At 38.2% G+C, this 22,500-nt stretch overlaps 1 protein-coding gene across 4 annotated transcripts in view; it reads left to right on the top strand.

The window, feature by feature from the left end:
* The window catches only part of LOC138039130 (multiple C2 and transmembrane domain-containing protein 1-like), a 24,866-nt gene that overhangs the window by 788 nt on the left and 1,578 nt on the right, over nucleotides 1–22,500 (top strand). For 2 of the 4 annotated variants that reach the window (XM_068885313.1, XM_068885311.1), the window contains 16 exons: nucleotides 84–177; nucleotides 3,639–3,701; nucleotides 4,412–4,634; nucleotides 6,267–6,378; nucleotides 10,232–10,361; nucleotides 11,094–11,277; nucleotides 12,817–13,051; nucleotides 13,250–13,398; nucleotides 14,144–14,246; nucleotides 15,134–15,310; nucleotides 15,709–15,828; nucleotides 16,557–16,682; nucleotides 19,240–19,305; nucleotides 20,004–20,110; nucleotides 20,722–20,831; nucleotides 21,571–21,668. In XM_068885313.1, the coding sequence (XP_068741414.1) occupies nucleotides 84–177; nucleotides 3,639–3,701; nucleotides 4,412–4,634; nucleotides 6,267–6,378; nucleotides 10,232–10,361; nucleotides 11,094–11,277; nucleotides 12,817–13,051; nucleotides 13,250–13,398; nucleotides 14,144–14,246; nucleotides 15,134–15,310; nucleotides 15,709–15,828; nucleotides 16,557–16,682; nucleotides 19,240–19,305; nucleotides 20,004–20,110; nucleotides 20,722–20,831; nucleotides 21,571–21,668 (2,097 nt within the window). The remainder of the gene's footprint in view (nucleotides 1–83; nucleotides 178–3,638; nucleotides 3,702–4,411; nucleotides 4,635–6,266; nucleotides 6,379–10,231; nucleotides 10,362–11,093; nucleotides 11,278–12,816; nucleotides 13,052–13,249; nucleotides 13,399–14,143; nucleotides 14,247–15,133; nucleotides 15,311–15,708; nucleotides 15,829–16,556; nucleotides 16,683–19,239; nucleotides 19,306–20,003; nucleotides 20,111–20,721; nucleotides 20,832–21,570; nucleotides 21,669–22,500) is intronic. The other 2 variants (XM_068885312.1, XM_068885314.1) reach the window with 1 other exon arrangement.

Here is a 22,500-nt window from a genome sequence, read left to right as displayed (position 1 = left end):
TGAATTTAAAGGTTGGCCATTCTCTTAACATTTTAAAGAGTAACAGACTGTAACGACTGAATTTTTTATTTTATTGCCTGCAGGCTGGTGATGTTGCCAAGGCGGGGAAATGTGCGTTCTTTGCTCTCGAAGTGGAGCTAAAAGACGGCAAGGATTTGGCAGCTCGGGACAAAACAGGTACCAGTATTGTTAATAACATACTGGCATGTACAAACCCTTACCGGTAATAGTATGAGGTGTCCTCAATGCTAGCTATTGGTTGAAGGAGATAATTGCTAATGACCGATTTCTGTGGAGATACGTATAAATAGCGTAAACTTTGCGCCATAAATGAAATTTAAATTTTAACCCTGAGAATTTAAACTTAAAATTTAATAAACCGAGTGATGTTTATATAAACAAGTAACAACATTGAATGTTAAAACGTCCATGAGAAATCACCAATAAAATTAAACTTTAACTGATGAAAATATAGTATCCATTAAAGAGTAATTTGTCCACTCAAGTTTAATTTCAGATTTTCGGTATCTGAGCATCACTTACAATTCTTTAATGTCCTTGCGACTTAAAAAAAAATTTAACAACTTTTAATTGGTGTGGGTTGCCAAACGACATGAAGACTTGACAATCAGTCCAGGAGATTTGTTTACTTTACATCATGTATTTGCTGGGATGCTGTGATGCAATGATTTAACCTATTGGGTGTGCTATTACTTTTACATTTTGTGCTGCAGGTGGCTACATTTGCTCATTTTTGTTTTCCTCCTGTTTCTTATTCAGTGAAATACTCTGAAACAAATAATTATTGTAACATTATACTTTGAATGAGATGGACGTGATCCTTTCACTGTTAAGGAGCTTTTGCAAACCTTTTTAGAAGCTAAACCCTTCTCTATGGTTGAATATTATTTTATCAATTTGTGAATTATGGATTTGTGCATGCCAACACACAACAGCACCTAACATGTCCCAGCAAGACAATGTCACTTGTCATTGCTTGAGAGCACTGATTGGTCAATTGGTTGTCACTTTGGAAAGTTGACATTTGAAGCAGGTTGCAACGGGTGGTCCATTAATTTTATTTGCATGGAAACTGAACTCAATATATGCATTAATACTTTTATCAGCAGGGAAACATCATTTACATGGTACTCAGTTTGTGGTGCATTTTGTATAGGTAATCACATGATTTCGAGTGCAATTTGGAATAAATAAACACAAGTAAATTTTTTCAAAGACAACCAAAATTTTACAAGTGCATATTTATTCCAAATTGCATGAGAAAAATCGAGTGATTACTTATTAATAATATACATGAAAAAATTCGAGATTCTTAATAATGGTAATTGCTGAGTGGAGTGCAATTTGGTCTGAAATTATACGCGTGATTTCAAAATCGAACGAGCGCGCGGGGCAAGTTAGATTTGAAATCACAAGTATGATTTCAGACCAAAATTGCACAACACAAAGTTCAATTACCACTTTATGACATTCATTTAGAAATCACAATCGCTAAAATGTAGGATTTTAGTCAGTGCCAATATTGTAATGATCCAGTTGGGAACAAAAGTTACAAAATTGGTCACACAATAGTCTTATTGGTTACCTTAAACAAGCCTTGAAATTTGATTGCTTGTTTTGTTATAGTATTCCTTTCTCATTGGCTGGGGAAATGGTGCGATTTAGAGCAAAAAATGGTGCGATTTGGGAATAGATCACACTGCTAAGAGCCAATCAGATTGCAAGGATAACCAGTAATTTCTAAATCGATGTAATGAAGCAGAAGAAACGCACACATATCATGCAATCAGGGAAAAATTGCACCATAAATTGCACTATCTAGGGCGTGCACTTGATTTGAAAACAAAAGATTTGATTGGCTCTGACCAAACCCTATTGTTTATTAGCCAATCATAATCCAGAATTTCAATGTGTAATTGACCAATTTCGATAAACTAAAATTCAGTCCTAAACAAAAGGCATCATGTCGAGGCTCTAGGGAATAAATATAAGGATTTGTATGAGTTTATTCCCCTGAGCCTTGAGGTGATGCCTTTTGTTTAGGAATGAATTTTAATATATTGAAAGTGGGCTATTTGCACAGGTATTACACTTTTTGCAGTGTTTTACACTTGAACTGCACTGCTCTCAGCCAATCAGAATCGAGTATATTTTCATGTATATTATCAATACAGGAACCATTTTGACGACAAAATCAGGGGTGTGTTCGACTGACCTTATTCCAGAATACGAATAATTTTATGTGGAGTGTTAATTTAAAATGGTATAACATAAATGGTAGATCACACTGCTGAGAGCCAATCAGATTGCAAGGATAACCAGTGATTTCTAAATCGATGTAATGAAGCAGAAGAAATGCACACATATCACGCAATCAGGGATAAACAAGGATATAAAGATATGTTTAAAAGTACTTAGCATTTTACAGGTGTTTGACAATTTTGATGTGAATCTCTGTAAAAACAAAGGATTTCTTACTTCCATTCTTTGTATTCCTATTTCAGAATATGGTCAATCTAACATACCCTAAGTAGATTATTGCTGTTCAAGGAAAACATTTTTGCAGAAATAGTTAAACAATAATAATAATAATATTATTATTGTTTTAACCCTTAACAAAAGGTGCTCAAATACTGGGTTTTACAACCCACTGTTCCCTTTTGTTTTCTTTTTGAGGTTAATTAATTGCACACTGGTAAATGTATTGTATCTTTAACATTTACCAACAGTTTGAGGTGAACCCTACACAAATATATCCCAAGACTATTGATGAGGAAATTTTCAAATGTTTTGTCAGTCTATTTACCCATATTGTACACTTTAGTAGAAATCTCTTGAAAGGTTCTGATATAATTGTTGATATTGCAAAAAGTTTCTTGTAATTATGGCTTACCCTTTAATTTTGTTGTCACAGTGTTGATAATACGTAGGTAAATGTACTTCTAAAAGTCAAATTTTTTAAAACATGTACACGTAATTACAAAACTGAACGATACATATTTGCTGGAAATACATGTACCGAACACTAACATTACTTTACATCAAGTTCTTTCATCAGGTGACTGCAGTTTGGGTACAGTAGGTCTGCTGTGATTGGTGAATTATGACTTAACATTAGTTTTTTTAACATTCCAATGTTAGGATCAGATTTATTATTGATTACAGATGTTATGTGTAACTGAATGTGAGTGCAAAAATTCTGAAAAAATAATATTCTGCTATTTGTATGTTACAAGAGAGCAATAGTCTGTTTAGACAACATTTTGTTTTTGTCCAATTTATGTTTTAAAAATAATTTTTTGTAGTATTAAAAGCTGATGAAGTCAATAGCACATTTACATGTATTGGCTGGATGTTTTATTTCATTGAGCAGATTGTTTAAGTTAAGAAAAGAAAGGGCAATTATTGCAAATGACAATTTTCTGCTTTTGCAGAAAAATGTACATGTAGATTTAATTTAGTTGCAATCCTTGTTTTATCAACATATTACTTTAACAGAAAGGTACACTGTACGTAAAAATGTTGTTACTTCCTTTATGTTACTGTACAGCAGTAGCGAGGTCCTGAAGTATTGTAATCTTGAGTCTTTAACTGTAGATATGTCATCATTTTATTAGATTCTTTTAGCGTGGAATTTCTTCATGAAAAGCCTGTTACTAAACCCATCACCAGGGCACCAGGTTTGATTAAACTGTTAAACAAGGTTTAAATGATTTTGAAGACCTTAATATCTTTTGTTTACTTTCTAAATGAATACAAAGAATAAACTAAGGAAATGTCATGTCCACTTTCATGTACCTTCAAATACCATTAGCCATGATGATACAGTACATCGTTCTTCTCTCCATTGTAATTATTGAGCAACCATTTTAATTTGCTTCTTGTCAGAACCAAAGTTTGAAAACAAAAAAAATTGAACAGGTTGCAAAATTTGATGGTCATGGTCTGACAAAAGCTCAGATGTACAAGATTTTGAATGGCTTTGGTTAAAAAAGCTAAGTACAAAGTATTTTAAACCAACTAAAACAATAAATTTATAACAAAATATGTTGTAGTGAAAAATAAAATGATGATAAAAATACTTAAAGAAATGATCATTATAAAATGTTACTTTTTTTGAAAAAAATGACTGATAATTTTTTTGTGATAACATCAAGTTAAATTTACATTGTAACTTACAAATTCTAAAATTATACTTGCACAGTGGTAGGGCAAGTATGTCATGTCTGGATTTAAACAATAGTTAACGAATAAAAGTGAATGTCATGAAAAGAGTTTTATAAGAGTCTTGATATGCTATATGTCTGGAATATCTGATGAGATTAAATGTTGCCATCCAACCGGCCACTTAACTAACCGTGACACACATTTTTTGGTCTTTCAATTTTAGGCACTAGTGACCCCTATGTGAAATTTAAATCTGATGGAAAGCAGATTTATAAGAGCAAAACAGTGCCTAAGAACTTGAACCCTCAATGGAATGAGAAATTCTGTGTCCCTATTGAGGATATAACCGTTCCTCTGATCTTGAAAGTGCTGGACTTTGATCATATTGGCAATGATGATCCTATGGGACGAGCTGTTGTGGACCTGTCACAGCTTGAAGTGGAGAAGTAAGTTTTAAAATTCTTAACTCTTTCAGTACGCTGCTTATGTGAAAGAAAATAATTACTGTATTTACCCATGTATAAGTCGACCTTTTATGGCCTCAAAAGAAGCTCCAAAAATCGCCCTCGACTTATACACGGGTCAAAGATTTTGAGCCAAGTTCCAGCTAAGTAATTTATTCAAAATTAACATAATAATGTTGTCTTGGGCATAACGAACGCAGTGGACAAAAGCCGACAAAAGACTTCAAAATGAATGTAAGCAATTCCAGTTGAAATGAAAAACGATTTGTCCAAATCTAAATGTTGAAGATACTCACAAGCACAAATATTAAATAGACACTGGAAATTTTTGATTTCCAAAGGTGGAAAGCTCTAAAAGGCATTTTTGTTTCTTCAAATAAACGCGATCGTTCAATGGCTTAGTAACCTGGCACAATACCTCATGTTTGCTGTCACTCGTGTTGCGTGAAAATGCTGGTTGGTAATGATTGTTTTTTATTCTTTATACAAACCTGGCTGATTTAAGTGCTTTTGCAAACTTCATATTGTTTGGTTTATGAGTTTTGTTTTGTTTGTCATGTGAGAAATTACAAGTCAAGGACCAATTAAACCTTGCACATTTTCGCATCGTTCGCAAGTTATTTTCAAAGATTGACTCCTGCTTCTGTGATGTTGTCCTCTAAAGCCCTTTATCGTTGAACAACGAAACAGGTTAGTTTGAGGTTTACATGTTCGATTTTCTGAGAACTTTTTCGAAACTCAAGGACAAAATGCCCGCATATACAACAACTGCTGAACCAAAAAACTATTAAGCGCTTGAGGCCCTGATTTTTTTCCAGAAATCGAGGAATACAAGATTAGTGTCCCAGTAACATTTGCGTTTTTTGCCATCAAAAATGGGGAGGGGGTCAACCTATACACGGGATCGACTTATACACGGGTAAATACAGCAAAGTCTCTTTATTCTGTAAAGCTGGCGTAATTTCTCTTTATTCTGTAAAGCTGGCCCGCAAGCCTTGCTTGCAAAACATGGGAATTTTACTTTTTATCTCACAGAGCTATAAATGGGTCCTTGTCCTGATGTAAATGTATAATTATAAATAAATTTACATGTAAATCAAATTATGGAACTTAATTTAATGCTAGCAGAGATGCATGCAACCGGCTTCCCTGATGTGTGAAAATTTCACTAGCATTAATGCTGTAGGTAAAAGTTCTCAACTGATGTACTATCCAGAGGTGCAATCCCATGTAGTGTGACTACATGCTGATGATTTGATAAGCAAATTCATCTCATTTCCTGCTCTTCAGACAATGCACCGATAACATTGTTAACCAATAATTTCATTGAACCGTGCATAGAGCGAGTTATTGTGTACTTGAGAATAATTATCTTTGTAATGAACATTTGAGAAACTATACTGGACCTGAAGCTATGCTTGCACTTGCATTCTCAAAATTTCCTCCATTTGTTAAACTTGATACATGCATACTAAAGCATGGGCCAATGATAATTACATGTATTGTTAAATGTGTATTGTTAAATGTGTAAATTGTTACATGTATTGTTAAATGTGAAGTTGAGTATGTTTTCATTTTTAAGCTGGATTGCAATTTATTTCACTTTCAATCCAGGCCAACAGAAATGATTCTTGATCTTCAAGACCCTGATGGTGGAAGTGACAAGTTGGGTCAAATCTGTGCTGTGTTCACTGTCCAGCCAAAGAACTTTGAGGACAGGCAAGAGGTATGTGGATTTTGTTTGCACCAACTTTTTAGGGTTTCCATGGAGGAGTGTGGTCCGGGAATTTCGCTAATGTTGTACACATTGTGGAAAGTTTATTGGGAGAGACAGTTTGTACATGATGTAGTGTGGGAACTGTGGTAGAGTGTAGGGCTATTATCGTGAAAGTGGCCTTAAGTAAGTAACCGCTGGCTTACACTATTCAGGTGGCCTTCCAAATTGGAATTTGTAGGTGTCGTCACTGTGGAAAATGAATTGAAAATTGAAATGGTAAATATGATACCCACATATTCACTCATATCAGTTAAAGCACTGAAACCTGGTGGCTCTATATACCACTCCCTTGGTTCAAAATGTATCTCACTGCATACCGTTATTTTTGTGAGGACAATCCTACTGTCATCTTTATTGGCTGGTGACTAGTGTATATTACACTTTTTGATAACTGGACACACTTGCTACAGTTTGTAATGCTGGTGCTGGTCGCTGGGGAATGTTCCTGATGCTACTCTTCAATCAGACAATCTGTCTCATAATAATTAAATCTGTGTTTTCAACAATAAGGGGTACCCATTGAGAGGAATATTTCGAACTGTTGGTGGTGGTAGATTTGAACGCTAGTGTAACGAGTCATGACTAAAAAATAGGATAGGGAACTCATGCGATGGCGGCAATCCCAACGTCATAAAAAAAATCCAGAAACTTGCATATTTGATGAGGAATACCGATTGTTCGCTCTAGACTATACCTGCATTCGACATCTCTTTGAAAACCACCACGAAGAAAAAAACGAATTTTTGGTTTTGTGGCGAAAGTCCTCCTCATTCTCTTCGATTCTCTCTCTCCTTAATTAAGGGCCTACTGACGTGTTTTTTGGGATGCATTGCTAAGGATGTAATGGTTAAGTAACTTGAGAGAATTTGGCATTATTTTTGTCAGTTTCCAACTTTTGTAAACCAATGAGTCTAAATATGGCGTCATCATGCCACGCCCATGGTCACGTGACCAATAAAAGAAAACTCTAAATTTGTCTATGTGCTACACAATTTGGGTATTTAATCACTGGTTTGATAATTTGTATTGGTTTTTGCATCCAGCCAAGCATGGTTTTCTTTTTATCTTGAAAAATATTCTTTTTAAAGAGATAAACGATACTGAAATGCCCATAACATTTTCAAAAAAGATGATTTGAAAAAGTCAGTGCTTAGTTATATTCTGTATTTGGGGGTGAAACGTGCCATATAAAAAAAAAATTAATTTAAAGACCGCTTTTTCTCAAACCGGAAGTCAGTTCGTGTACGCATGCGCAGTCCATCTGAAAACGAGCACGAGGAAGGGCGAGGAAAAACCTTCGATGCAAACAACTGTTCGTGTGGTCACTTTTGATTGTGGGTGGGTTTTCTGGTCAGCGCACGATATGATGACGTCAGTCACCGGATGTAACATTTCACTTCCATAGCAACGCGCGAAAAATCCGTCTGTGTGCCCTTAAGCCCAGTTATTTCAAGGAAGGATTACGTTTTTGCAAACGTTGGCCGTGTAGACCTTCCATTTGAACAAACTTAACTGAGTGTAATGTAAATTGCTAGGTTTCTACCCCATATGAACCATGTGAGCGTTAGCCCTACTAATGGAAATGGGCCCACACAAGGACAGGGAAAAACTCTGACCAGGGTGGGAATTGAACCCACGACCTTCGGGTTAGATCACCGCTGCTCTACCGACTGAGCTACAAGCCCAGACGGGAGCAGGCCGTGGGAACTGAAGATGTTAAAGTCACGGCAATAAACATGTATAAGTACAAGGAAGGATTACGTTTTTGCAAACGTTGGCCTTGTAGCACTTATATTTGAACAGACTTAACTGATATAATGTAATGTGAAGTGCTAGGTTTCTACCCTATATGAAACATGTGAGCGTTACTACTAATGGAAAAGGGCCCACACAAGGACAGAGACAAACTCTGACCAGGGTGGGGATTGAACTCACGACCTTCGGGTTAGATCACCGCTGCTCTACCGTTCCCTATTATTTCAGTTCGACAAGTTCCGAAAGTGAAATAACGCGAGCTTATATTTTAAGACGACGTTCTCTTGGCTGTTTAAATTTTTAAGCTGTTTTTAACTCCTTGGACATTTTAAAAATCACACCTTGAGGACGTCCAATTTGTAATTAACGGACAAGCGATAGATCTCTGAAAACCCAATGTTGACGCGGAACTTACTGACGAGAGACAAGGGATTTTGAATACATGTTTAGCAGGCTTAAGGTTTAGAAGTTTGCTTTTGGCCAAATTCTGTTCGTGTTTTCATCTGCCAAGAGGGGAAACGACCGACAAAAAAAGCGCAAAAAAAAAAGATTTTTTTTGTGCTATTCTTTGCTGAGCTGCGTACCGCGGTTAGCTTGCGATTGTTCAACTCGCCCCAATAAAGCCGGCCCTCTGTCGAAAAAAGACAGCTCTGCCCTCTGATAAATATGTGGGGGAAAACAAGGTCTATAATTATCGAATAAACTTCTACCATCACGGATTTATTGAATGGTAAAAGGGTTTTTTTCCTTAAGAGCAGCACTAGAAGCAGCGAAATAAATATATCAACTTTGGGAATTTGCGGAATGAATTTTGGTCAATACCATAGAGACGCCATTATCATATGATGATATCGATCCATATTTGAAATTTAAGATGTTCGAAGATAAGATCAAAACCACATTGATAGAGTCACCTTTCAACATGCCGACAAAGCCATTCATATGCATGGGAATCTATCGTGCTCAATATATGGAAACACGGATATTTTTTTTGCGAACAGCACATTTTTACAGTTTTGTAGTTTGGTTATTTTAAACCTCGGATGTTGCATTTTCAGCGTTCTGTTTGGCCCACAAAATCTCTCTTATCAGCTCGTATACCTTCTGATATCCCCGTGTCGTGTTTGAAAGAGAAAAACGTGCAGAATTTTCTGATATTTGAACAATTATTCAATTTGCGCTAGTTGCTGTGAGATTGAATATAGCCAACTAGCATGTCATATCGTACGTTCGCTCGTAGAACAAAATAATTAACAATCATTCCATAAGCGCGCGTTGGATATGAGATGGTAAATAGCCAACGAGGCGCGTAGCGCCGAGTTGGCTATAACCAGTCTCATATCCAACAAGCGCGAATGGAATAATTGTTTTATTAAATTCCTTAAACTTCAAAAGTTTGGAAGTACGAAATACGAGCGAAAAAAGGGAGAAAATCCTAGCGGAATCTAAAAAAAGTTGATGAAGATGCGATGTTGTGTAATACCTCGTGGTCAGACAGACGCAGGCTCATCACAAAAACATTTCTTACCTTTTCGAGTATCTCTGAGCTTCGAAAGTGATCCAAACTTTCCACAAAAACGTTTTTCTTTTGCTTTATACCGAAAGAAATTTCGCTCTCTGGCGTAAACATTTTTAGTTTAGCAACGCTTAACGCAATCATTTACCATATAAGGTCAAACCAAGGTATATGAGCTGATAACCGAGATTGAGTGAACCAATCAGAGCACGCGAAATGCATTATCCGAGGTTGAGAATTTAATAATTATTGTTAACCAATGTAGTGAAAATGTTTTCTTTTTTCATCAAGCCCGAATTATGGTGAAGTAGTGGCAGACATATCTTAGTATTGAGTTCTGGAACTTATTCAATGCACACGATTACTCTACTGTTCGAACTTGCTGGTCACAAGTTTACAAACATTTTGAAGCTTGTCAAGGGCATGAGCATGACTATAGGACAATTAATTGCACATGCAGCCACAGCACTTTCCTTTTCTGTTGTTAATCCTTGTTGGGTTGTGTCGTCAGTCTCATTTTATCATTTTCAGATTGCTAAAAGAGCGTCGACCTCAAAGAAAGGTCAACCACCCAAAGAACCGGGCAAGGGACAGCTGTGGGATGGACTGGTTTCTATTATACTTGTTGAGGGCAAGAAGATGATACCCATGGATGATTCAGGTGTGTGTGTTATGGGGACATTAAGTGCAGTGGCACAACAGCTTATTCTTCTTATTCTAATTGTTGTGTTGTCCTTATTCTATGATGAAACTTTCAATGGGTTTTGCAACAATAGACCTAATCGGCTAACTCAATGTTGTACCCAATTCAAACCCTTTGGGAATAAAACGTTTTGTTCCAGGTATTTCCATATCATTTAAATATGAATGCTACACTATCATGCAAATACAATACACAAAGAATCTTAGTCCCGGGAGATTTGAATTGGGTACAACATTGAGTTAGCCGATTAGGTCTATCAAAGTAAGTTGATAAACAAAACTGCCATCTAGACAAACACATTTGCATATAATGTGGCGGGTTTGTGAGAGTTCCAATAAACGGACGCTCTAGTTAGCACTTTCTCGATTTGCAGCTATGCTACCAGTGTGCATCAACGTATATTCTTGACGCCAGACAGCTAGGAATAGTGCGACACGACATTGGCTCAACGGAATGATTGCACACTGTATGCCAGGTTGTACTGGCAGAAGTAGTCCTTGTTTTTGTGTGTGGTGATTTATCAACTTTATTGAGGCCATTTTCCCCCGGCAATTCAATGGTTATATGTCTAATAATACAGGATGTTCGTACATGTATTGCTCGATCGCATGTACGGCTCGATCGTCGCTTATATCGACATGGATTTTTTGGTGCTACGGGCTTTCATGCAAATTATTTTTAATCCCGAAGGTCTTAGTGATCCTTATTGCCGTTTTCGACTGGGAAATGAAAAGTACAAAACAAAAGCCTGCAAAGAGACGTTGAATCCACAGTGGAAGGAACAGTTTGATTTAAAGATTTACCCAGACTCACCTATGATGCTGGAAGTCACAGTCTGGGACAGAGACATAAGGAAGGATGAATTCATGGGAAGGTGAGGCCAAATCTATATTCCTAAATCGACTCATGTTGTGTTTTCGTTTAATGACACATTCATTGAATGGGCATTCGCCTATCTTCCACACTAAACGCCCGAAAAACCCGATTGAAACATCTTTGGAAAAAGGGATCAAAAGCGGAAACGCTTCGTGGACTGGTGAAAACGGAGACGTACGAGGCGTCTCATGCTATTGGTTCCAGGCCAAACCGCAGTAGTTAACTCGTGCGAAGTGCTATTCCATTCCAATTCGCTTCATCATGTTCGAGCGTTCTATAGAGATTGAAGAAAGCCGAACGCTACGAAATCGCGAAGTTGATGGAAACGTTTTGATTCGTTCTTCCCCTTAGGTGTAAGTCATTGGTTTCGTGGGATCGAGATTGGCGCATGTTCCATTAATGGGCAAATTGATTTCTCGATGATGACTTCTCATGAATTTTGTGAACAGCAGACTGTTTTTGCATTTTTCAGGACTTTAATTTAAACAATAACAAACGATAACCAAAAGAAAAAAAATCGGCAGAGTTCTCTAGAAGATCAAACGCTGGATGGCGCAACCTAATTACCCAACTTTGCCTCGTCGCACAATGGAATCAATCTTGTTAACGAACGCGACTAATCGGAGGTGTCAAAACTTCGTACATGAGAACATTTCCAAGCATAGGTAGCGTCTTTCGGACAATATTAGCTTCAGCTGCACTCGTGCAATTAATGCCATTCTGAGTGTATCCTATTTTCCTGACGTAAAAAGTGTTTCTACATATCAAGGCGAATCCTTGCATCGTGCGTACAAAGATAATTTGTGGATGAGCCTTGAGAGAAGTAGAAAGACAGTTGTGTGTAGTAAAGCCTGGTTTTCACTAGCGACGCACGCACTAGCGCAAGCATAATATTATATAACCCGTACGGCCCCGCGCGCGATTTCATTGCAAAACTATTGAGAAAATCCCCGTATGAGGGGCCGTACGCGATGGCGCGAGCAGGGCCGGAAAAAGCCGTCCGGCCCTGCTAGGATCGCGTACGGCCCTCATACAGGGATTTTCTCAATAGTTTTGCAATGAAAGCGCGCGCGAGATGCGAACTAAAACAACTTTGGTCCTGGCGCACGGACCTCTCTGCGCTCGCTCCTTACGCCATGACCTCGGGCCAAATATTTTCCCGTCCCGCCCTCTCACTCAGTCAATAAGTACATATTATGGAGTGCTTATTTCACAGTGAAAACCGGGTTGATGCAAGCATAAGCACAAGCGCAAGCACAAGCACAAGGATCAAAATTTTTCCTCATCCTTGTGCTTGTGCTTATGTTTGCATTCGCTTGCATTGTGTGAAAACGAAACGCAGCATAACAACAACGAAATTTTCTACGTCTGGCCAATCAAAGCACTCGTGCCAGATTCCCCGCGTTTGATGCTTACGTCGACGTTCGTTTTCACTTAGCATAAGCTACTTATGCTTGCACTTGTGCTTGCGTCGCTAGCGAAAACCAGGCTTAAATATTCTTTGTATCTAGTTGACTCTTGACTGTTTGATTGGAAGGTGTCAAATCGACTTGTCAACGCTTGCACGGGAAAAGTCTCACAAGATCGAGGCTGCACTCGAGGATAATGCAGGCATTGTGGTTATGCATCTGTCAATCACCGGATTGGATGCGCCTGGCTGTGAATCAGATTTGAATACATTTGTAGAGAAACCGGGAAAACGAGAGGAAATAACCAAACAGTACACCGTAAAGAACACAGGAAAGAAGATAAAAGAAATTGGATGGCTGCAGGTAACATTCTGATATTTGCACAACTTCTAAGTTCTAGACGACTTAAGAGCTGCGATACTTTCCGAAGTTTTGCATGGTTCGGGCCGTTGACGCACTGTTGACACAACACGCTCAGCACTGCGACCAATGTTGAATTTAGCTGTGAATTGAAACTATCTATTCTGGTTCCCGTAACTGACTTTTAAATATTCATGGTAGGTGAAACTTCATCGTGCAGTTGGGTTGGCATCAGCGGACATCGGTGGCACTAGTGATCCATTTGCGGTTATAGAACTCAATAATCAGCGGCTAGTAACACCAACTTTGTACAAGACTCTTAACCCGGCTTGGGACAAAGTATATGAAATGTAAGTTTAACTGATTTGTTCAGAAAGGTGCAAGAACTTAATCTTTTTGATTGCTGTTCAATTCGGTCAAATCTAAACCATTCAAGTATTCGGTTTGACGTCCGAGAGAAGTCTATCAGTAAGGTATCTCCTTCAAGCAGATGATTTTTTAACTTGTAACTTGCGGCAATCGAAACGAAGAAACGCAAAAATACGCATGCATTGCATTTCTATCTAGCATTTGCACATTGCCCTTAGTCAAAGTATAAAGGATCTCTTCTGCAGATGGCTTTAACATACTACTAAGGAACCTACATGCATTTAACATTAAATAGATACCGTGATATGGTGAGACTGGTACTGTAGTGACATCCAGGAGTCAGTCTACCGCAATGACTTTTGGATGGTGAAGCCTCAAGTACTTCTCTCTTGGAATCTTTGTCAGATTTTAGAGCATCTGAAAATATAAAACTGGAATTAATTTTGAAATCCAATTTGCCTTACCGAATAAAGAGAAATTGCAGTCCATAATTATGTCGAAAATCTTGCACCTTGCTCTTTCCTGCACTAAATTTCTGTATGAAATATATGTTCAGTTTACGACAGATTTATCGGAAACTTAGTCCTTGCTATATTCATTCTTCTTCTATATCATAGGCCCAACGATGTTAGGGCGTTTCGCGTCTAAATCAGCTGGGCTAAAATCAGTTATAAAAATGACCAGTTGAGACTATAATCGGGTTCGAATGTCCTTTATTTTTTATAGGACAGTGTTCGATATTCATGATGTACTTGACGTTACTGTGTTTGATGAAGACAAGAGAGGAGCCCCAGAGTTTCTAGGTCGAGTTGTCATTCCGCTGCTGCAGGTATAGACAGGATCATGCGTTTTGGTTTGTTTCTTTCATCGATAAGAGAATTTACGCCATGGTTGTTATGTGTTCGGTGTTACGGATCCTAAGAGTAGAGTGGGCTATTTAACATTTTGTAAGTTATTCAGGGGCAACATGTACATTTGGTTGAGCATCGGTCTACCGAGCGGGATTTCGTAGGTTCATCTCCGGATGGACTCACACGGTTTTGGAATAACAGTGGAGAAAGTGCTTCCTTTGAAATGACATCTTCGAATACAGTTAGACTTTCGAGTCGCCTCGAATGAGGCACGATAAGTCTTCCGAGAATTTGTGTTGTGTTGTGTTGTGTGAAAATCCAGACACGTACTATATACTTCGCACAGTGTTATTTGATACAGGAGATCTTGCATTTTGTACCCTTTTGCTTATCTCTTATAAGCCCAGTGGTTTCCTTTGAGCTTCCTCCCCATTAGCTTTTTAAATACTTTAAATACTATGCTCTGTACTGAGACAAAAAAATAAACTTGAAACTTGAACTCATTCCCCGGCTTACCACATTCTAACTAATAGGAATTAAACATCACTGAAACATGCACAAGATCTCACCTAAATGACTCTTGAACAGCTATTATTGTAATTATAATGATTATTATTATTATGACATCAAAAAGAGTTTGGCCTTGGTTAGGAGGATTTACGAAAATGACTTGGCAGACTAATTCACTTGTTTCTTTCCCTCCCCTACCCTTCTCATTTCCTTCGAAAGCGCTCGAACTGTCGAACGGACTTCAATAATCTGAGATTACTACTAGTAATATTTAATAGTTTTGTCCTTTAGGCGGGGCGAGATCTTTGATCATGTCAGTTTAAACCGCTAGAGTATTTGTCACATTCCCTCTTAGGTTACCCCCGGTGAGAAGCGCTTGTACCAGTTGAAAGATAAGAGCCTGGAACGAAGGGCTAAAGGTCACCTTATCCTGACTCTTGATGTGGAGTATAATCCAATACGAGCTGCTGTTAGGACTGTCAACCCCAGGGACCCCAAGATCATGTTTGAACCCGCGAAGTTTAAGAGAGCGGTAAGAAAATAATGAGTTAATAAAACTACAGCACAAGAGACATTATTTTTATATGCTGTATGTACTTAAGTGCTCCAATCTTTCGTCAGTTTATTATCTTTGGGAGAACTTAAGTTGACCTTTTCGACTAACTTTGGCGTAGAAAACTACCTTACAGTTACGCAATCTTCACGCAATAAGGCGACAGAAAATATATTTTACCCCCACCTTTGCATGTAATGTTAATTAAATTTGTCTTAATACGTGTATTTGTGGTACTTCACTGCTCCGTTTTAGAGCTATGTTGACCAAGGGGTGGGTGGGGTTGGAAGGGAAGTAAAAATTGAAAAATAACTATGATAAACGTAGTTACTTCTGTGTGCAGCAATGTGACCTGTGTGGTTTATTTTCATATACAGTTACTGCAGCGTAACATTGATCGTGTGAATAAGCTTGTTGCAAGTCTGGTATCGACTGGGGCATTTGTCCAATCGCTGTTCACTTGGCAGTACAAGTTCAGGAGCGCTTTTGCTTTTGCTGTGAGTATCTTGTCATGTCTTTCAAATGCCCGCGTCTTATATTTTCTTAACTAAATCGAATAATGATCAAAGCAGCACACTTCGAGCAACCGTGGAAAAAAAAACCTCCGGACTTGAAGGCGAGTTCTCCACCACTGCGCTAACGCTGCTCCTTTGTGGTACACCCCTTTTGCTACTGAGTGAAAATGACAGGAGGGTTTACTAAGATTGACGGAGCCATGACCAAGGCGAATGGTGTGTCAAAATGGCGGATGATTTAAGCGTTGAACAACTCTCGCGACTCGTTCAAATCGTTCAATTTTTTCGCTGGCGTGCATCAAGAGATGTGTAGATACAGGGGTGAAACGCAAATTAGTTATATTAGGTCATGAGACATTGAAATGAATTTCGTAAAATGCAAACATTACACGTCTGCAACATGCATGGCATCACTCAAACCAAAAATACTTTCAGAACCTTCCTGTGATATTCATTTCGGAGAAACGATTTATTTCAGAAGTCTAGCAAAAAAAAAAGGATTTCACTTTGATTACTTTTCAATCGAGTCTTAGCAGATGGTACAAACGTTTTTACATGCCAACAACATCGGATCCCTTTTCTCCTTAAAGAATTGCCGTGAAAAACCCGGCATTGCCTTCCTTTTTAATTTCTCCAGTTATTTCAGGTAGCCACAATACATATTTAGGGAAATAAAGCTTGTTGTTGTTGTTGTTTACATTGCCTTTCAGATTTACATAATGTTATGCCTGAATTTTGACTTCTACATCATACCTTTGACACTGCTGCTGACATTTCTGAAGCAGTATGTGATGTGCATGCTGCTTGCTGACAAAAACGTGAACCCAGAGGAACAGGTAAGTTGATTTTCGGCAATTTCTACCAGCTAAAAACAGTCTTCAAGGCTCTTGTTTACCGGAAACACACATGCTTCCTTCCTTTTAAACACTGAACTAAAATTTCGGATTTTGAAGTACGTTGTTGAGCTTCGCTGTTTCTTTCAATATTTCATTTTTCAACTCGTTGTTACCAGACCCTTACTGGTTAATTATTATGGGGATTATCTTAAGAGCAGTACCTAGGAAACGACTCTTAACCGACTTCGTTTTAGGTGCATAAGCTAACAGTATGTGCCAAAACAAAATAACAAAGGTGAATATTACATATTGAGCGGGGAAGAGTAGTGCGCTTCGTAGTTTGTAAAGGAAAATGAATATTCAATATTTGGATGACTTTAAAAGGTAGAACTTTTGAATAAATTTACATGATGGCGCGTGATGGAGAGCGAGACAGAAATCACGTCGTTTTCCCCTTCCAAAATCGTCTTCCCAAGAAAGTAGGAAGCTTTAGCAACGACGACAGGAACGGCAACGAGAACGTCATCTAAAAACATAAATTCGCGTTATTGCAATCACTTCGAGACCATTCCAAGCTTTTAATATGACAAAGGTGTCGCAGTCCCTCAGGAGTGAAACCGTCATGAGCGGCGTTTAATAGACCTTAGTATAAATACACAGGTGATTATACAAAATTGTGCGCTCTCATTGGCTCGATATCTCGGATTATCAGCCGATAATCACCTCGACGGACAAAATGGCTGCCAGTAGTCGTTTTGCCACTGTAAGTGAAGACGATTTTGCGTTGAAATGTTTTTGTTTCTCTTTTTTGAAATAATCACCTGTGTATTTATACTAAAACAATTATTCGCCTCAGGCTCAGTGAATATTCATCTCGACTTCGTCTCGGGGAATATTCACCGATAATCACTTCGCCTTCGGCGAATAAAAATAGTTTACTTCATAGAAAGTGCGGCGTACGGGGTTTTATGCACGAGTTGTTTGTGTCAAAAACCCGAACGAGCGAGGAACGAGCGAGTGAGGGTTTTTGACACAAACAACGAGTGAATAAAACCCCGTACAAAGCACTTTCTATGTCGTAAACTCTTTATTACACATAACATGAGAATTTTCATTAAAATAGTTTTCTGAACGCGAATTAGAAACAAAAACTCACTAACAATAGAACCAAATGCAAATTTAATTTAATTCAATAACAAAGTACGATTTGCACGATTTGCACGATTTGCACGAGATGCACGAGTGATTGGCATGGAAACGCCTTTACGCTATCGCTGATTGGTTATACTTTCACATGTGAAATAGCTGTACGCCATTCTGATTGGCTGTATAGGTCTTTTTCACATGTGAAAATAAAGCGTATAGATTTGTACAAATGAGCTTTATGGAATAAAATTCTCATGTTATGTGTAATAATTGTTAATTATTCACGATAGCGGCCATGTTGGATCTGCCTTCATCATGCAAATTACATGCACAGCACAAGTTCGAGAGGTTATAACGAACATCTTAGCTACACAGATGATGAGTGATCACATTCACTCAATGTTTATCACCTAAGTAGTAAAATAGAATGATTACACAAGTTACTTCGGTGTTTTTTAGTGAAAAATGATCATATAACGAAGTAGAAAGTCAAAATGTCGGAGGCAATCAAAAGATATAAAATTATTATAAAAGGTACTTAATTCTAAATTCTGAAATGCACTTTTAGCAATGTTAATTCAATATTTCGACGAGCCGATTTTCCGCAATTTGCCTTCATTCCGATGTTTGCCCCCCAGCATAGCACATGGCTAGTTGTCATAACAATTTGAAAACCAACATGGTGGCTACCGTGAATATAAGGGCTATTTAGGGGAGAAAATGAAAATTTATTTCGAAGTGCTGACGTTGTTTATAAAGCCTAAAATTTGGCAATTTCACGTTGTTTTGCAGACGACGGCAAAGAAATGGACAAAAATGAAAAATGCACGTGCAGAGGGTGCAAAGCTATTGTTTTTGCGTACAAAATATACAAATGTGTGACGTTTTCGTTGCCGTGACCGTTGTCGTTGCTAAAGCTCCCTAGTGATTCGGTTAACGAGGCCGTTCCAGTTTCAACTTAATATAAAAATAATTGGGCTGTGAACATTTTCGCCGAATGGCTGAGGTTAAGAGAGGTACAAGTATCGGTTTAAGATTGCGGCGGACTTTTCAAAGACTACAAACTACACAAGGTTCAAGCCTGAGTGCAGACATCTTCGCTGAACTATTGAGTCTCCAAATTCGTCTTAATCCTCTGGACACTAATGATCATAAAAGGTACTGCGAAAGTTTTATGTTGAATGTTCGGGAAATTTAAAATGCATTGTGGGCGGGTAGTTAAATGTAATTTTTTTTCCCCAAGGCTTATTAGCACAAAGGTTCATTTAAATTCAAGTGTCTTGATCAGTTTTTGTACTAACGCGGGCGTTTCTTGATCTTTAGTTTCACTGGGTATCCAGGTATATGAACCTGACCAAAATGGGGTACTCCGATTGGCTATGAATTATTAATGAGTTTGAGAATATTATAGGAAGGAGCTCCAGTGGATGACGATGACGACTTAGAAGATGAGGAGGAAGATAAAGGAAAAAAAGGGGTTAGTGACAAATAAATTTTTTTGTGAATGACTTTCATAAAAGATAAAAAGACAAACGGCTTATTTCCTAAAACGAAACAATTAAGGCAGCGTTTACACGAACGCCGTTTCACATCGACACGGTTTCGTTACTTCGAAATCGCGTGTTTACACGGAATCGTTTTCGCCAGAAAATCAAAGTCGTGATGGTATAAGCGAGCGCTCCACTACGTGCTAAATTCACCATTTTGAATCGAACAATGCAAATCCAGCGCCAAAATAGTAACTGTATTCAAATCGATGCGGTTTCGCTGTTTACACGATAGATGAAACCGCATCGTTTTGAAGACGCTCCACTTTTGGAAACGTTTTCAAATCGACCGGGTTTCGCCAACGGTCTCGATCGGTGTCGTGTAAACAGAACGCACAGAGTTCGTGTAAACGCTGCCTAATATGCACTCCTATTTTGATGAGTTTCTAGATTCGAGATCATTATGTTTATTAAAGTGACCCTCTGACTCTTCTCCTCAAAAGCATAGAAACATTAACAGTAGTAACTTAAAAGACTTAACAGGGCAGTTCGTGAACGTGCATTTCATTGTAGCGAAGCAGTGATTTTTTCATTCAAATTAGTGTCATCGAAAGATCAAACCACGTAACGATGAAATGCCGTACTTAAAAAGGTGTTAACATAAAGATTCTGATGTTTGTTGTTTTAGGACAAAGGTAAAAGTTTTAAAGAGAAGATTGCAGCGCTAACATCCATTTGTCAGACAGTGCAAAACGCCCTGGACATGGTGGCTTCCATGGGAGAAAGAGTTAAAAAGTAAGTTTGAATTACAATAAAGTTCACTTCAGAATTTGTTCGAGAGTAAAACAAGAGTAATTATAAGCACCTTCTCCTCTAACTTCTAATATTGAAGAGCAGGGTTTTGTAGTGTTCATTTGAGTCGCTTCCCAACGATGTGGCCCGGGTTCGATTCCCATACGTGACGTCATGTGAGTTGTGTTTGTTCCCTCTCCACTCTCCTACGAGAGGCTTGTTTCTACTTGGTACTTAGAGATTTTTCCTACAACTAATGGTTCACGTCGATTCGTCTTCTTTGAGTTTTAGTTCTTATTAAAACTTACCACTAGTGAATGATCTGACAAATAATGTGGTTTGAAGTTAGGTTCGAACATTTTGGTGAGGAAAAAAGTGCGAACTTTATCTTTGCGACTTGACCCAATCAGATAAATGCTAAAAAGTTGTAATTCAAGGAGAAAATGTGTTGGTCAAATATCAGTCTAGTTTGATGCGGCTTTACATGGTGACAGAGACCAAAGTGCGTTTAAGCCAAGACTCCTTTAATCTTAATTTCTTCTAGCTCGATAATCCATTCCCCTCTCACCTTTCTTGTCAAGCAAGGACTTACCGTCGATTTATTTTTCTTTCAGCACATTCAATTGGACTGTTCCGTTCTGTTCGTATTTGATGTGTGTTATCTTCACGCTGGGAACAGTTGTCCTTTACCTGGTCCCTTTGAAGTTCTTGCTGCTTGCCTGGGGTAAAAATTGTTTGTACTGCGTGCCAGTCATGTTTATTACCCTCATTTTACAAGCAAAGACTGTCCGAAAATTTATTTTCCAGGATTTCAGTTTCATGTCTTTCACTCAATGAACATTGCCTTCGGCGGTCTTGTTTACAAACTGGATTAATGTAACAGTTAAATATATTGTCGTGTGTACTTATTACATCACCGCTTGCCGACGCAAAGGCATACGCGCCGCAAACTTCAAGCGATCCCAGGGCCTTAATTCTTTGCAGACGCGAAGAATAACGGTTTAAAAACTCGACGGCACAAATAACGAACGACGGATTTGTGACCTCATTATTAGTTTGCAGTACTGCGACATTCCGCGATATTGGAAGAAATTGTACAAGAGACGGGTCGTCAGCCTGCTACCGACGGACTTGGGCTGATTTGCATTCGTGTAAATGCGCACCACTCCATCCAGAGAAACTTCTGCGGTTGGTGGTCATAACAGACGAACTACCGAGTACAGTTCGGTTGAACGGACGATCCTTCTGTTTGCGCGTGTTTATGCATGCACGAGATCTAATGCGCGCTAAAAATGGTTTCCTATGTTCTTCTCAAAAAGGAGGATTTGTCTAGATGTTCATCCGTTACTAGTATAAATCGTGCCTATTTGAATCTCCTCATAGTAGCTTCAAATGTAAAATCAAATGTACATTTTTTCGTAATATTCAGTTCTAATATAGTGTTCCTGGTAACTGTTGAATAGGAATAAACAAGTTCACAAAGAAAATCCGTAAACCAAATGCTGTGGATAACAACGAGCTTATGGACTTCTTATCGCGCATTCCATCAGATGTTGAAGTGGTAAGATATTTTAAGGGACTAATTTGGCTGTTAACTCGGCCTTTTTTTTCATTACGGAAACCTCACTGTTACCTACTGCCTAAGACCTTGTGGCGGCCGCGATTGTAACAGTGGAATTCGAGCTAATAATAATAGCAAAACAAGAGAACATATTCCCCTCGACATATTTTTCTGAACATAATCCTTTCGACCAATTCCCAGAGGGACCGTTTCACCAAATTTCAATAATCGAATCGATGGTAAATTTTAATCAAAGCATATACATTTTACGAACGCGGAAATAATCCAAACAAATATATGGTGCTTTCTTTTTTCAACCAATAAAAAGAAAACAGCAGTGCCTACAATTCTCACATTCTCACATTGAAATCTTTGCTGTCCCAGTTTTAAGTTTTGCCATTATACACAGCGCAAAGATGTGAGTAGATCAAGATCAGGGGCGTCGGCTTTTAGTTTGTTGGTTATCCACCAACACGTACGGCCGATCTCTTGTTAATTTTTACGTTACGTTTTCTTGACTTAGGCGTCGTTGTTGCTAATATCTCCATGCGCTATTGGGCGTGACATCATCATGATGTCACTTGTTGAACTTAATTATGTAACATGACGGCTAATTGACTGGCGCCACTTGTTCAGTACTACCAAAGTGGCTGGAATTATGCAATGAAAAGAGGGGATTTTTTTGAATAGATGATAACCTGTAGATCTTTTGAATAGATAATAACCCTTTCAGCTGTGAACTTCATTTCCTCCTATATCGATTCATGATGATGTTAAATTCTTGGTGTCTCTCTCTCTCATGTTTCTAAAGAAAACAGCGTGGTTGCAGTTG

Source organism: Montipora capricornis, chromosome 2, assembly GCF_036669925.1.
Source record: "Montipora capricornis isolate CH-2021 chromosome 2, ASM3666992v2, whole genome shotgun sequence".
NCBI classification, from domain to species: domain Eukaryota; kingdom Metazoa; phylum Cnidaria; class Anthozoa; order Scleractinia; family Acroporidae; genus Montipora; species Montipora capricornis.
This window is presented reverse-complemented; position numbering and strand designations above follow the sequence as displayed.